The sequence below is a fragment of the Podarcis liolepis genome (assembly GCF_965112155.1).
Source record: "Podarcis liolepis genome assembly, chromosome: 2".
Classification (NCBI taxonomy): Eukaryota; Metazoa; Chordata; class Lepidosauria; order Squamata; family Lacertidae; genus Podarcis; species Podarcis liolepis.
In genome coordinates, this window is record NC_139555.1 from 126,764,085 (window position 1) to 126,779,291 (window position 15,207).

At 44.4% G+C, this 15,207-nt stretch overlaps 2 protein-coding genes across 5 annotated transcripts; both read left to right on the forward strand.

The window, feature by feature from the left end:
- Window positions 1-407: 407 nt before the first annotated feature.
- Window positions 408-5,979, forward strand: LOC310700314 (uncharacterized protein). Of its 4 annotated transcripts, none has more exons than XM_083489579.1 (2): window positions 408-524; window positions 3,259-5,979. In XM_083489579.1, the coding sequence occupies exon 2, from the start codon at window positions 3,430-3,432 to the stop codon at window positions 4,255-4,257; it is 828 nt and encodes a 275-aa protein (XP_083345705.1). In that variant the 5' UTR covers window positions 408-524; window positions 3,259-3,429; the 3' UTR covers window positions 4,258-5,979. The 4 variants fall into 4 exon arrangements, with proteins under 4 accessions (XP_083345705.1, XP_083345708.1, XP_083345707.1 ...); XM_083489582.1 differs by lacking the exon at window positions 408-524 and adding an exon at window positions 958-977; XM_083489581.1 differs by lacking the exon at window positions 408-524 and adding an exon at window positions 2,529-3,047.
- Window positions 5,980-9,325: 3,346 nt separating this feature from the next.
- LOC310701814 (uncharacterized protein) lies at window positions 9,326-13,481 on the forward strand. The gene is made up of 2 exons (XM_083493214.1): window positions 9,326-9,452; window positions 11,170-13,481. The coding sequence occupies exon 2, from the start codon at window positions 11,358-11,360 to the stop codon at window positions 12,357-12,359; it is 1,002 nt and encodes a 333-aa protein (XP_083349340.1). The 5' UTR covers window positions 9,326-9,452; window positions 11,170-11,357; the 3' UTR covers window positions 12,360-13,481.
- Window positions 13,482-15,207: the final 1,726 nt, after the last annotated feature.

Genomic DNA, 15,207 nt, shown 5'->3' on the forward strand with positions numbered 1-15,207 from the left:
GTAGCCCCGCACCCAGATTTTAGCCGTAACAATATGGAGTAAAATAAAAATGGAACAGTGCAAATCCAATGTATGGTTGATTTTTCTATGAATTTATAACAGAAGTGTGGCGTATGTAGTGTGTGAGTGTGTGTGAAGTTTGTACAAACAGAATGATTGGGGGGGGGGGGGTTCCTGCTACAAGTCAAAACCAGTTAAAGAAATTATTTGGCGGTATTGCGTTCTTATATTGACCGAAAAGGGTCTCCATTCTTCTTTCTGTATTTTCGTCTTTCTGGTTGCCCCAAAGAGCAAGAATCAAAAGGCAGCTCCGTCATGTCCGCTTCGCACAGGCCGGGGGGGGGCTCCTCTACGGCCATAGCTCTAGGGGCACGCGAAGTGTTCCCAGGCAGGAGGGACGAGAGGCGGGAAGTTTGGGGAAGGGGAGGAGGGGCGACAATGGAACAACGCCCCCCTTTATATTGCAGGAAAGGAAATCGGAGTAATATCAGCAAGGGAGTCGGAGGGCAAGAGAGGACCCAGAGGTAAGGAGGCCAAGTGGGGGGAGGAGGAGAAGGGGCAGAGGGAAAGGGGCAGAGACTCCTGTCCTGGGACCCACCGACAGGGGCCCAGATCCATGCATAACCCCCGCAGGGTCTGCATTGCACCATCTCCTTGGAAGCCCCACCACCAAACTCCCGTTTCTCTTTCCTGGGGGGCCGAGAGATGCTCGGCTGCCCTGCAACCCCTTGGACGCCTTGGCCCCCATCCCTTGGTCCCCATCCCCAAGCAGGACTGGGGCGAGGCCGCCTTGGTGGGTCCCTTTGGGGGGGGGGGAGAGGGAATCGATGTAAGAGTTAAAGGAAGCGAGAGAGCCTGGACTGGGTGCTGCCTAGAGAGGCCAGGAAAGAGACCCCCTCCTTCTCTCCGCCCCCTCCCCTTGGGTGGTCCCTCTGGATGGAGAGGGGGGTGCGCTGGGGAGAGAATGGGCGCGCAGGGTGAGTTGGGCCAAGGAGAGACAGGGGGCAGAGGAAGTTGTGGGGGGGCTGAGGAGAGAGGAATGGAAGCAACATCCCTGGGGCAGGGAAGCCCAGCTTGCCAGATTTGGAGACTCCATGTAAATGAGAATTGGTGGGTGGGATTATAGTGTACAGCAGCCCTGTGATATTCTCCTTCTATAACTTTTCATGAGCTGATATTGCCATACAAGTTCCAAAATAACTACGCAAAATCTACAAAGAGAATCAAAGGTCAATGGTGGCGTGAACTTTCCAGGTCCAGAATCCTCAACCTCAGGCTTAAGCACACAAAAGCTGAAGCCATAATAATGTAATAGGTCTGTGGTGCTCAGTGTTTAGGTATATTAAATATTTGGATTTAATTAGAACTTGTGTCTTATAATGTGGATATGTTTCTAAATGTATCTTAGAAAGGGAGTTCTGCAAAGGGTTTTATGTGTTTGATTCGTGTTTCTGGGTAAATGCGGTGTGTCAGACTCTGAGAATGTAATCAAGAAGGTATAGGAAAGTGTGCACCTGCTTCTGAGCATCAGAAATGAGCATGGAAAAAGTTAATTAACTCGTGTAAATGCCTTAAGTGTGTACCAGTTCTTTAATCCTCCTCAAACAAAAAGTGCTGATGAACACAGGGAAACTCCTTTGTTAGGTGACACCTGGGGGGGATTAATAATTAATACTTCAAAGCATCAAAAGAAGTAAATTGGTGCAGGATGATTTGGGAATGTGTGCAGTTGATTGGACTGTATCAGGAAGATGTTGAAGATCACAGAGGAAAGAAGAAATGAAATACAGATATTCAGCATTTTCAAAAGAGGGGGAAGATGGAGAAAGTGCGTCCCCCCCCAGATAAGACTCCCATCCTCCCTGGGCATGGGCCATTCTTGCTTGGGCAGGTGGTACTTTGAGTCCAACCACATCTGGAGGGCCAGAGATGCCTCAACTCAGCATAGAAGGTTCCTCTCCAAGGTGTCCACATTCAGCAGTGTAGCAACCCCTGCCAGCACAAGGGAAAGAGCTTTTTAAAGGAAATTGTTCACCCCCAAAGCTACTTGCTTAGGATCATACAGTGGGTCCGCCAACCTGAAGCGCCAGAGCTGCCCCTCCCCCCGCCCTGCCTTCCTCCACTGCTGCCCACACTTAAGGAATGTCTGTATGAAATCCCAGAAATGTCTGGCTCCTGTTCCAAAGAGGTCCAGTGGATATTCTAGAAAAAAGTGTGGCTAAGATTCTGAGTCACAATTGTGGCTGAGAAATACAGCCAGAGAGTATGAAACTTTATTATTATTATTATTATTATTATTATTATTATTATTATTATTATTACACTCAGGTGGACACACCACTGTTTTCATCATTTTTCTTTTCTTTCCCACAATCAGTGTTATTCACCTTTAATATCCACCTTTTTCAGTGTGACACATATTTTTATCTTGTGATCTTCAGATGAAAAACAATATACAAATGTAATAAATAATTCCCAGTTGGAGCAGAGCTAGAATATCCAGAAGCCCTTGGCCACCCACGGGAAAGGAGGAAGAACAGTGAGAGAGGCCTGGACAGGGAATCTCCGCTAAGATAAGCCAGTGTCAGGAGGCAGGTGCGAGACATGGCGGCATATAATTATTATAAATCATAATTGGGGTGGGTGTCTCAATCTGGCCTTCCCAGCAGTCAGGCTCCAGCTGCTTTCCTTCTGCATCTCCAGCTCTCTCCATTCAAGAATGCAAGGCTGAGAGATGGAGGTCCAACCCCAAGAACATTCTCCAACTGAGCACTCCTTCAACCGACCACAAGCACCAAGCCTTGTCACTAGACTTACGTATGGGTCTCCCAAAATGGTCAGTATGGACCTCCTGAGGCCAAAGGGAATGTGCAGGTGATGAATAAAGATCTAGAGGTTGAAGGGGACAAAATGTGGCCCAAGGGGTGGAGGATTATAGTGCAGAGGATGAAGAACTTCATGATGAACTTAGGACCCTGATGAATAGTGGGCGGGTTCATGGACATAGAGCAGCTCCCTTTCCTGTGAGAAACCACTTTATTTAAAAAGTAAACCCCACTGTATTCTGAGAGAATGCTGCTTCATTAACGTTGATTAAGGGTAATGAAAGGCTGATGATGCATTACCATTATTCAACATTATTTCATGTGCATTTCCTAAAAATCCAGAACATATGGAGGACAGGAGAGAATTTACAAGATGTTAAAATAAGAGCAGGTGCTAATTGATGTGTGTAATATTCCTTTCTTCTCTTCCTAGAAAACAAATAGGATTTTCTCCCCCCCCCCCCATCGAAAGAAGACAATGAAGAAGGCAGTCAGAATTCTGGGGGCCCATGTCCAATGGGAATAACAAAGAAACTATTTAAATGCATAGAAAGAGTGGAAAGAGAGATAGTGTGGAAAGACAGAGGAGAAACAATTTGAAAGTATGGAGTGTGGGAAGAGCTTCAGTGACAGTGAAACACTTAGAAAACATCAACGGACTCACACAGGAGAAAAGCCATTTAAATGCATGGAATGTGGAAAAAGCTTTGGTTGGAGTTCAAACCTTCGTATACATAAACGCACACACACAGGGGAGAAACCATATAAATGTACTGAGTGTGGAAAGAGTTTCAGTCAGATTGGACACCTTAAAAACCATCAACGGACCCACACAGGGGAAAAACCTTTTAAATGCATGGACTGTGGAAAGAGCTTCACTGATAGTGGAACATTCAGAAAACATCAACGAACTCACACAGGCGAGAAACCATTTAAATGCATGGATTGTGGGAAGAGCTTCACTGATAATAAAGTACTTAGAATTCATCAACGGACTCACACAGGGGAGAAACCATTTAATTGCATGGAGTGTGGAAAGAGCTTCACTTATAGTGGAACACTTAGAAAACATCAACGGACTCACACAGGGGAGAAGCCATTTAAATGTATGGAGTGTGGAAAGAGCTTCACTTATAGTGGAACACTTAGGAAACATCAACGGACTCACACAGGGGAGAAGCCATTTAAATGTATGGAGTGTGGAAAGAGCTTCAGTAGAAGTGAAAGCCTTAATTTACATCACCAAATTCACACAGGGGAAAAACCATATCAATGTATGGAGTGTGGAAAGAGCTTCACTTATAGTGGAACACTAAGAAACCATCAACGGACTCACACAGGGGAGAAACCATTTAAATGCATGGAATGTGGAAAGTGCTTCAGTTGGAGTGGGCAACTGAATTCACATAATCAAACTCACACAGGGGAGTGACTATTTAAATGTATGGAGTTTTGAAAGAGCTTCTTTCAGAGTGGAACCTTTAATTCACACACGGGAAACTTAGAAGACATCAACAGACACACCTGGGCAAAAGCATATAAATGTATAGAGTGTGGAATGTGGAATTCCTGGAATGTGGAAAGAGCTTTTATTGGAGTGGAAACTTTAGCAAACACCAGCAAATTCACAAAGGGGAAACCACTTACTAAAATGGAGTGTACGTAGAGCTTCAGTTCTGCTGTTCTTACAAAACATCAATGGACTCACAAGGAGGAGGAGCTTTAAGAGCTGAAACCCTACAAACCCCCAAAACTGAAAATGCCAAAATGATTTGAATGAAAGGAGTGCAGGAAGTGCTTCTGTTAAATTATATATATACATATATATTATTTTATTTACAGATTGCAACATACTTTCGAGGTACACATTTGTTTCACATATGACTTCCTCTCCATGGTTTCCCCACATAATTTTAAAAATTGCTGTATATTTCAGATTTTCTACAGCTTACCTTTTCTACACTCTTCTCCAACAAGTATTCAACTGTTTTTTTTTATTCAGCTCCTACCTGTGTTTGTACATGTTTACAAAAATGCTTTAAATATTCAACAAAAGGTTTCTACTCCTCCTTAAAGTCTGCCTTGATCTCTTATTTTCATAGTTAAATTTGCCAAGTCGGCATATTCCATCACTTTTAACTGCCACTCTCTTGATCAAGTGTAGGAATCTCTTGATTTTGCCATTTTTGTGCATAAAGTACTCTTGCTGTTGTCGTTCATCTGTCTTCTTGGAACATCTAACCCAGTTATCCCTAAAAGAAATGCTTCATGGTTTCTGCAGGAGCATCACCTTAAGTAATTTTCCCCCTCGTTATAATTCATCTCCCCAAAGCACCTAACCGCTTTACATGTCTAGCAGATATGGAGAAAAGTACCTTCTGTTTCTTTACATTTCCAAGATATATATCTGACTCAAGCTTACTCAGTTTCAGATACTGCGTATAAACCATTTTCATAAAATTTTATTTCAAAGCCTAACACACTGTGAATTTTACATTCAATTTCCTCAGTTTTTCCCATGCTTCCATCTCTAGACCAATGGATTGTAGATCATTTGTCTATAATTTGCCATTGTAAGAGCATCTTCTAAATGAATTTTTCTTTGTTCTCTAGTAACTCTTTTTCAAACTGAGAACTTTGCTTAATAAACCCACACTTCTTATTTTGTTTTAAGACTTCAGTCAGTTGATAGTATTCCAACCAATCTGTCTCCTGATCTTAATATCCTCTGACTTCTTTAACATTGCACCCTCTTCTGTGACGGCCGATAGCTCCCTATAGGTCACCCATCTCTTTTCCATGTTCAGCTTCTTTTGTGAGATTGCTTCTATGGGCGAAAGCCAGAAATATGTTTTCCTTTTCAACTAATCTTTATACATTTCCAAAACTCTAAATAAGTTTTTCCTAATTACATAATTTATTTTTAAAAAAACATACCTTCGCTTTACATGCATCAACATGCATGCCAGCCAAATTTATTACCGTATGCTTCTACAGTGGAACCTCACTTATCCAGGCTAAACTTATCGAAATAATAACCGTTAAGAGGGACCAACTGGCCAAAGACTTGCCTCATGTTGTAATGTTTAGTTTTGCTCCTTATGTTATTTTCTTACAGTTTTCTTTATTATTAAAGCTTAGTTTACATTTACATAAACGACTTATTTTTCTCAAAGAAAAAGGAACTCTACTGCAGAAAGGTGTGGAATGTCCTAAACGTGGGTGGGCAAGGAGGGTTGAATTTTATCTGTGTGAACCACCCCCCTTCCCCACACAGCCAACACTGCTCAGCATTCAGGGAAATGGAAGAGGGAAACTGGCCACGATCCAGGAGGCAGGTCACCAGAAAGCAAAGCAAAACCTACTGAATAATAATAATAATAAAATTTTATTTATACCCCGCCTTTCCTGGTTCAGAAAACGGCTCAGGGCGGCTAACAACAAATTTAAAACACTTAACTGATACAACAAAGAACGGCATAAAATACAATATAAAACGTGAATAATGATAAATTCAGAATTCAAAAATCAATTTAGGGGGAATGGCGGAGCTGAAGTAGGCGGGGAAGCCCCACAAGCCCCCCTACTAGAGGAATAGTAGCACTGACCCCATACTCAAAGCCGATGGCCACTTCTGAGACCAGGAAATAATTCCATCCACCTTGTCACATGCAGCTGGGCTCACTTGCCAGAGCCCACTAGAGAGCTTGTCTCCACAGGCAACTGGGTGCAGCCCACTTGCTCCCTGCTTGTGGCTCAGGGTGGCCTGCACTGCAGGGGGCTCCTCTCTCAGGTGTGGGGAACTTCTGCAGAGGGAGGGGTGTGTGACATGGCCTCTTTCTCCCTGTCCACCTCCCATCACCCAATCCCGGGAGGTACCTCATGGCTCTCCCACCTATCAGCACCTAGGGGGAAAAAGAGTGCCCTTTTTGCTCCAGGCGAAGTGCTGATATATTTGGTGCTGAAAGGGTGGGGAGTGGCGAGAGAGATCTTTGTGCCCAAAGTCTCTGCCACCTCCTCACCCCCAGGGGTTTGGCCTGTGTCTGGACTGCACCACTTCAGCCTGCAAGGAAGACCCTGTTGTGGCCTTGCATGTGAGTGACAAGGCAACACTCAAGAACAGTTCCCACCAACCAACATTACATCATTCCTCCACTGCCCACAAGAGGGCATCTTTCCTCTACACATGGTAGAATCCTAGAATTGCAGAGTTGGAAGGGACCACGAGGGTCATCTAGTCCAGCCCCCTGCAATGCAGGAATATTTTGCCCAAAGTGGGGCTCAAACCCCCGACCCATAGATTCAGAGTCTCATGCTCTACCGGCTGTGCTCTAAAAGGGAGAGTTTCAGTTCAAGCAGAGCCCAGAATAATTAGGATTATCATACTGTAAAAACCAGGACACCCCCAAAATTGCAGAACTTTTTCTTTTTTTAGACAAGACCCCAAAATGCCAAAAAAGCCCATGAGTTTTCAGTTGGCTTTTCTTAAATCCAGGACAAAGTGCCATCTTTTGGAAATCCCCCCCCCCCCCCCGGACGTCAATTCCACCTTTGAAATCTCAGGAAAATCCAGACGTATGGCAGACCCACAATAATACACCTGGGGGGGAAATGGTTCCGCAGGTTTTCAGGGAGGGGAAGACTCACTGGGACCTGCAGGAAACCTCTGAGCCTGTAGGGAGGGAGGGGGGCAGAGGAAGTTGGGGGGCTGAGGGAGGAAAGGAAGCATCATCCCTGGGGGAGGGAAGCCCAGCCCAGCATTGCCAGGAGGGCAGGGAGAGAGACAGAGGGAGGTCTCTGTCCCAGAACAGAACCATCCAGATTGCGCCCCCCAGCAATGGACAAATTAGCTCTTCTTTCTGAGGAAGCAGGTGGTCTAACTCTAAACCACTGAGCCTCTTGAGCTTGCCAGGAAGGTTGGCAGTTCGAATCCCTGCGATGAGCTCCCGTTGCTCTGTCCCTGCTCCTGCCAACCTAGCAGTTCGAAAGCACGCCAGTGCAAGTAGATAAATAGGTACTGCTGTAGCAGGGAGGTAAACGGTGTTTCCGTGCGCTCTGGTTTTTGTCACACTGTTCCATTGCACCACCAGAAGCTGTTTAGTCTTGCTGGCCACATGACCCAGAAAGCTGTCTGTGGACAAACACCGGCTTCAATGTATTCCTCTTGTGTTTTATGATTTTCCTGGTATTGTAAGTGAGCTGGAACTGGTATGTGACCGTAATAATAAAATTCCATTCAATTCAAACACCCGCTCCCTCGGCTTGGAAGAGAGATGAGCACCACACCCCATAATCAACTTTGACTGGACTTAACCGTCCAGGAGTCCTTTACCTTTTTACCTTAGCTCTTCTTTCTGCCTCTCTTCCTTTTTTAATATAATTTTTAAAATTAATTTTCAACATATCCTTTTCATCAGTAATTAAACATATTTTAACATCTTATACAATTTTTTGACTTCCATCAATCTCACCTAAAAGTTATCCAAATTAATCTCTAAATACACATTTCCCACTTCTTCCATTACGTTTAGTTCATAACTAATTATCACTACTCTTTCTCTAACTTGCAATGCTTCATACATTTCTCCTTACACACTTCTTGTAGTCCTACTAGCGTAATTTGCTGGTTACAGCTGCACTTCATTCGTATATTTCTTCCAATCTTCTGTAAATCTCTGGTCCTGCAGGTTTCGAATCCTTCCTGTCATTTTGTCTAATTCTGCGTAGTCCATTAAATTTGTCTGCCATTCTTTTGTCGGACTTTCTGCCTCTCTTCCAACCCCAACCCCCTCCACCCATTTAATTCACCCTCTATTTAAAACCTTTGCTTATGAGGTAATACTCGGTATTTTTCTTCATAGACATTTTTATGGACATATTTTTAAGCCGATTTTGCGCCTCCCCACCCATTAGCAACGCCCCGAAGGGGCTGCCTGGGCTTCTCCTGCCCAGGGATCTTATATGGGGTCCGTATGCCCCCCAGACCTTCCCGGAAGCTCCATCCTCTCCCCTCTCTCTGTGGGGAGGGAGGGGGGAGAAAGGAGACCCCCCTCTCTCTCAGGCAGCCCCATGTCTCTTCCCACCCCCCGAGGCTGGGTCCATCTCTGGGCTTCACAAAGGACCTTGCAAGGCAAACCTGGGCGGGGGGGGGGAGGGGAGGGACACCCCTGGCTTCCCTGGGTCAGCCCCTCCCCCACTCTCCTGATCCTAAGAAAGAAGTTGGGGTCCCTTACTTTTCACCCCCATCCCCTCCCAACCGTTCTGTTTGCAGATTGAAAACCACGTCCTTCTCTCTCCCCCCCCAAACCCAGGTCACCCCCATATATGATGCCCCTCCCGCAGCCATCTCGACCCCCTGCTGTGGGGAGGAGGAAGGAGGGGGGCCCCAGAGGCAGCGCCGTCCCGTCCGCTTCCAATCCCAACACAGGAAAGTGCTGCTCTGCGGACGTAGCTCTAGGGGCAAGCGCATCCCAAAAGGAACCGGAAGTGTCGCTGCGAAATGTGCCGCCAAAAGTGTAGATTCGGAATAGGGAGGAGGGGCGTCAGTGAAGATCCCCCCCCAATCCCTTTCTATTGCCGACAAAGAAAGCGGACTAATCTGGAGCCAGGGAGGCGGAGGACCAAGAGGTAAAGGGGGAGAGAAGGGGGGGAAATAGGGGAGGGGGGGATAAGGGGAGACCCCCCGTAAGGAAAGCGCCCTCTCTGGGGCCCGTCGACAGGGGCCCCGATCCAGGTGGGAAGGGGGGACCCAACACCTGCAGGGCTGGCCTTGCAAGATCTCCTGGGCAGCAGCAGCACCGCCAGACTCCCCTTTCTGTTTCCTGGGGGGGCCGAGAGATGCTCAGCTGCCCTGGCGGGAAGGGGAAGGAGGACCCCAAGCAGGGCTAGGGGTGGGGCTGAGGCCCCCCATTCTCCCTGGGGTCGTGGGGCGCCTGGCTGGGGAAAGGGAGAGAGGGAGTCCAGGGAAGGGTTAATGGAAGGGGAGGAGCCTCGACAGAGACCCCTCCCCTTCCCTGCTGACAATACCATGTTATCTGTATTCACTATGAATGCTTGCTATACTTTGGATTGTCCTGAATACCACCATTTGCTAGCCAAGCCCAAACCCAAAAGTCCCGCTGAGATGATGATTGATAATATTGTCATTTATCCGTTTCAGACCCCTAAGTAGTAGCAATTGCTAGGACATTGTGCTTCTCTCCTCTGTACAGTTCCACACCTATTTCAGACCTTGTGGCTGATTTAAATGTTTAGCTGCTGATAACATGGCAACATTTAGCAGGTGATATTGTGAGGTTTAGCTGGTGATAAACCACAAGTGATATTGTGAGTTTTGGTAATGATAACATTACAATCTTTATCTGCTAATAGCACTGCAATATTTAGCAGTGCTACTAACATTACAGCATTTAGCTGGTAAGTTATCGCAATGTTGAAAAACAGGTATCGCCTAGCCCTTGCAGACATTGTGATTCATAATATATTGCCAGCTCAGTATTAGGAAACAGTTATCACGATGTAAACTTGAAGCTAGTCTTGGACAATATACCAATATATCGCCCAGCTCTAATCATGACCTATATTTCTGACCCAGTGTATCATTGCTGATTTTACCAGTTTGCTCTTTGTTTCCCATTCTGATAGCATCTTGTACATTTTGGAAATCGCTTTCTCTCTACTCACAATAACAGCTCTTTCAAACTTTGAGTAAAATAAACCTCTCCTTTTATCTTGTCTAAACAAGATGATTTGATGGTATTGAAACCAATCTGCCACCACACGTCCCATCTCATCCTGTTTATTCAATTTTATTTCTTCTTCCAAAAATTCCAGAATATCTCTGTAAATTGCCCATTTTCCTTCCGTATTCCATTTTTTTAAAAAAAGGTATTGTTTCTGTGAGTTCCTTTTCTGCTTATACTTTTACTACTTCTACTTTTTTGTCTGTTGTTTGTATTTTCTTTTATTTATTTATACTTTTCACAATCTTTATATTGTACAGATTGTATAGGATGTATGTTAGTACTGTATGTTCTGTGTGCATTTTAAGATTTGTTTTGCTTAATAACATTCAATTTAAAAAGAAAAAGAAACATATAGAGGTTGATTGAGGAAAAATATGGCCCAGAGCTGGAGGATTAGTGTTCATGGACATTTCTGCACTGCTGGGGGTTAGATTAAATGGCCCCCAGGGTCTCTTCCAACTCTCCAGTTCTATGATTCTATGACATGTGGGGGACGGACGGACATGGAAGGATGTACGAGATGTAAAAATAGGAGAAGGTGCTAATTGAACTTTTATGTGCTTCATATTCTTTTGTTTTCTTCTTTGAAACACGAACAGGAGTTTATGTTCCATGCACTCCAAAGAAAGCAGTAGAGAAGACAGTCAGAATTCTGGGGGACATCTGAAATTTCCTTAGGCTTAACAAAGAAACAATTTAAATGCATTGAAAGTGGCATGTGATTCAGTCACTGAACACACAAACTTCACATCAATGAACTCAAAGAGTGGAGAAACCATTTCAGGCTATGGAGCGTGGAAAAAGCTTCAGTGATAGTGGAACACCTGGAAAACATCAACAGACTAACACAGGGAAGAAATCATTTAAATGTGTGGAGTGTGGGAAAAGCTTCACTGGTAGCGGAACACTTAGAAGACATCAACGAACTCACACAGGAGAGAAACCATTTAAATGTATGGAGTGTGGAATGAGCTTTACTGATTATAGAACACTTAAAAAACACCATCGGATTCACACAGGGGAGAAACCATTTGAATGTATGGAGTGTGGAAAGAGCTTCAGAGAGAGGTCGTACCTTCACGCACACCAACGAATTCACACAGGGGAGAAACCATATAAATGTATGGAGTGTGGAAAGAGCTTCAGTGATGGTGGAACTCTTAGAGTTCATCAACGGATTCACACAGGGGAGAAACCATATAAATGTACAGAGTGTGGAAAGAGCTTCACTGATAATAGAACACTTAGAAAACATCAACGGATTCACACAGGGGAGAAACCATTTGAATGTATGGAGTGTGGAAAGAGCTTCAGTCAGAGTTCAAGCTATAGAAAGCATCAAAGGACCCACACAGGGGAGAAACCATTTAAATGCATGCAGTGTGGAATGAACTTCACTAATAGTTCACACCTTCGGTCACATGAACGAACTCACACAGGGGAGAAGCCATTTAAGTGCATGGATTGTGGAAAGAACTTCAGGGACATTTCACACCTTCGTGTACATCATCGAACTCACACGGGGGAGAAACCATTTGAATGCATGGAGTGTGGAAAGAGGTTTAATCGGAGTGAAACACTTAGAATCCATCATCGAACTCACACAGGGGAAAAACCATTTAAATGCATGGAGTGTGGAAAGAGCTTCAGTGACAGTGGAACACTTAGAATTCATCAACGAATTCACACAGGGGAGAAACCATATAAATGTACAGAGTGTGGAAAGAGCTTCACTTATAATAGAACACTTAAAACACACCAACGGATTCACATGGAAGAAACCATGTAAATGTATGGAGTGCGGAAAGATCTTCAGTGACAATGGTAAATATAGAATTCATCAATGGATTCACACAAGGGAGAAACCATATACAGTCATATCTTGGATCCTGAACGCCTTGCAAGTTGAACGTTGTGGCTCTCGAACACCACAAACCTGGAAATAATTGTTCCGATTTGCAAGTGTTCTTTGGAACTGAACATCTGACACGGCTTCTGCAGCTTCCAATAGGTTGCAGGAGCTTCCTGCAGTTAATCAGATGTTGTGCTTTGTATCCGAACATTTTGGAAGTCAAACAGACTTCCGGAACGCATTATGTTTGACAGAATAATATGAAATTACTTTCTAAAATGTATAAATTATTTCTGGAAGGCTTTACAAAGATGAACACGTTCAATTTGTCATATGTGGTGGACATGCATGATAGTAAAAGCATTTTGGTAAATGATATATAGTGAATTGAAAAAAAAATGTTTAAAATAACTTTTATAAAAAAACCAAAGCTTCTCTTTTAGTACTCAAAGGTGGAGAAATTTCAAGGGAGCAGGAAAGGTTATTTATGTACACAACAATGGCTGCGCAGATGGTATTAGCCCAGAGATGGAAAGAAGACAAAGTCCCTACCAGAGAAGAATGGCAGATTAAGTTGATGGACTGTGCCAAATTGGCATGTGGATTTAAATAATAATTTGGAAAATTTAATAAATAGATTTCCAGAAAAAGAGAGGAAAACACAGAATTCATTAACAGATTCACACAGGGGAGAAACCATATAAATGCATGGAGTGTGGAAAGAGCTTCACTGAGACTTGAAACCTTAGAACTCACGTGGAAAAAACCATTTAAATCTATAAAGAAAAAGCTTCAGGCAGAGTACAGAGCTTGATATGCATCAATGGACCCACAGAGGAGAGAAAGCATTTAAATGCATGGTGTGTGGAAAGAACTTCAGTAGAAGTGAAAACCTCAGACAACATCAATGGACTTTCAAAGGGGAGAGACCATTTCAATGTATTCAGTGAGGAAAGAAGTTTATTGATACTGTAATGGAAAACTTAAGAAGACCTCAAGAAGCTCAGACAAGGGTGAAATCATGTAAATATCAGGAATATAAATAGAATTTCATTCAAAGTTTCAGTCTTTAATGTATAGACATGTAGGTAGGGTCTCACAATAGCAAGCATAATGTAAGATTGAATGTACTGTAATGTTACATAGGGAGGGAGAGAGTGTGAATCTTCTTACATCCCCAAGGTAATATTGCAAACCACATATATTCTTTATATTTTATAAATTAATTGTGTTGCAACACCTCCTCATACTCCGCTACATGAAGTGTCCAGATAAAATGTTATCTCTGCACAACCTGCATGAGGGAGGGGAGGCAGTGCCTGAACATCTCAAAGGAATGCCAGGGCGGAGTGTGTTGACACAGGTTTGTGCAAAATGCTTCACTGTGAGCTCGAATATCTATCTATTCCCTGAATAACAGACAGGGGAAAACCATACAGATGAGTGTAATGATGGCTTATACTGTATTTTTCGCTCTATAAGACGCACCAGACCACAAGACGCACCTAGTTTTTGGAGGAAGAAAACAAGAAAAAAAATATTCTGAATCTCAGAAGCCAGAACAGCAAGAGGGATCGCTACACAGTGAAAGCAGCAATCCCTCTTGCTGTTCTGGCTTCTGGGATAGCTGCGCAGCCTGCATTCACTCCATAAGACGCACACACATTTCCCCTTACTTTTTAGGAGGGAAAAAATGAGTCTTATAGAGCAAAAAATACAGTAAATGTTTAACATGGAATGTGAATGGACTAAATACAAAAGCCAAAAGCCATAAGATAACATGCATTAAGAAAGCAGAAATTAGATTCAATAAGCTGGATCCATCTCTGGGCTTCACATAGGGTCCTGCAGTGTACACCAGGGTGGGGGTGGGAAACCCCACTTTGCGGCTAGCTTGCCTGGATCAGCCCCTCCCCTGCCCTCCTGGCAGCTGCCCCTCCCTGCCCCCCATGGCTATGTCCATGTGCTGAGACCCAATCCATCTGCATCCAAAGATGGTAAATGCATGAACATTTCCAGCTTGGGTGCTTCCTGGGCAAAGGACCCATTTTCATGATAGACAATACCTGTGGCTGGAGGCTCTACACACAGGTGTGCATATTCAGGCCAAAGATTGCCAGTATTATAGGCAAGGTGGGTGAGTTTGCCAAATTTACAGGCTGTACACAAGTAAGAGTTAGTGCAGAGGTTGGCAACCTATGGCCCATGGGCCGGTAGTGGCCCGTAGAGGTCACCCGACCGGCCCGTGATGACCCCTGCCACCCGCCGCCATCCACTCTTACCGACACGGCACAGCGTGGGGACCGACTTCTGGGTTGATGGCGCCTTTGCGCTTGTGCACAGGCGCTCCTCCGAGCTGGACGTGTGCCTGAAATAATGTGTGCACATGCATGTGGGATGGAGATGCGCCCATGTGCACTTGCTATTGCCGTGCACATCTGGGTCGTTATTTCCGTGCACACCAACCCAGAAGAGTGCGCATGCGCACATGCTCCAGTCCATCCTCTGACCGGCGGAGTGTGGACCGGCCCATCAGCTGATAAGCTTGCTGTCCCCTGAGTTAGTGGATGAATTATAGGTCACAGCAACCCTGTTATATTTTCCCGTCTGTGAGTTTGATCAAACTACGGGAGGCAGTGGAGGACAGAAGTGCCTGGCGTGCTCTGGTCCATGAAGAGTCAGACACGACTAAACGACTAAACAACAACAACAACTTTTCATAAGCTGAAATTACAGCACAAATTCCAAAATAACTGCAAAATCTATGAAGAGAACCACAGGTGAA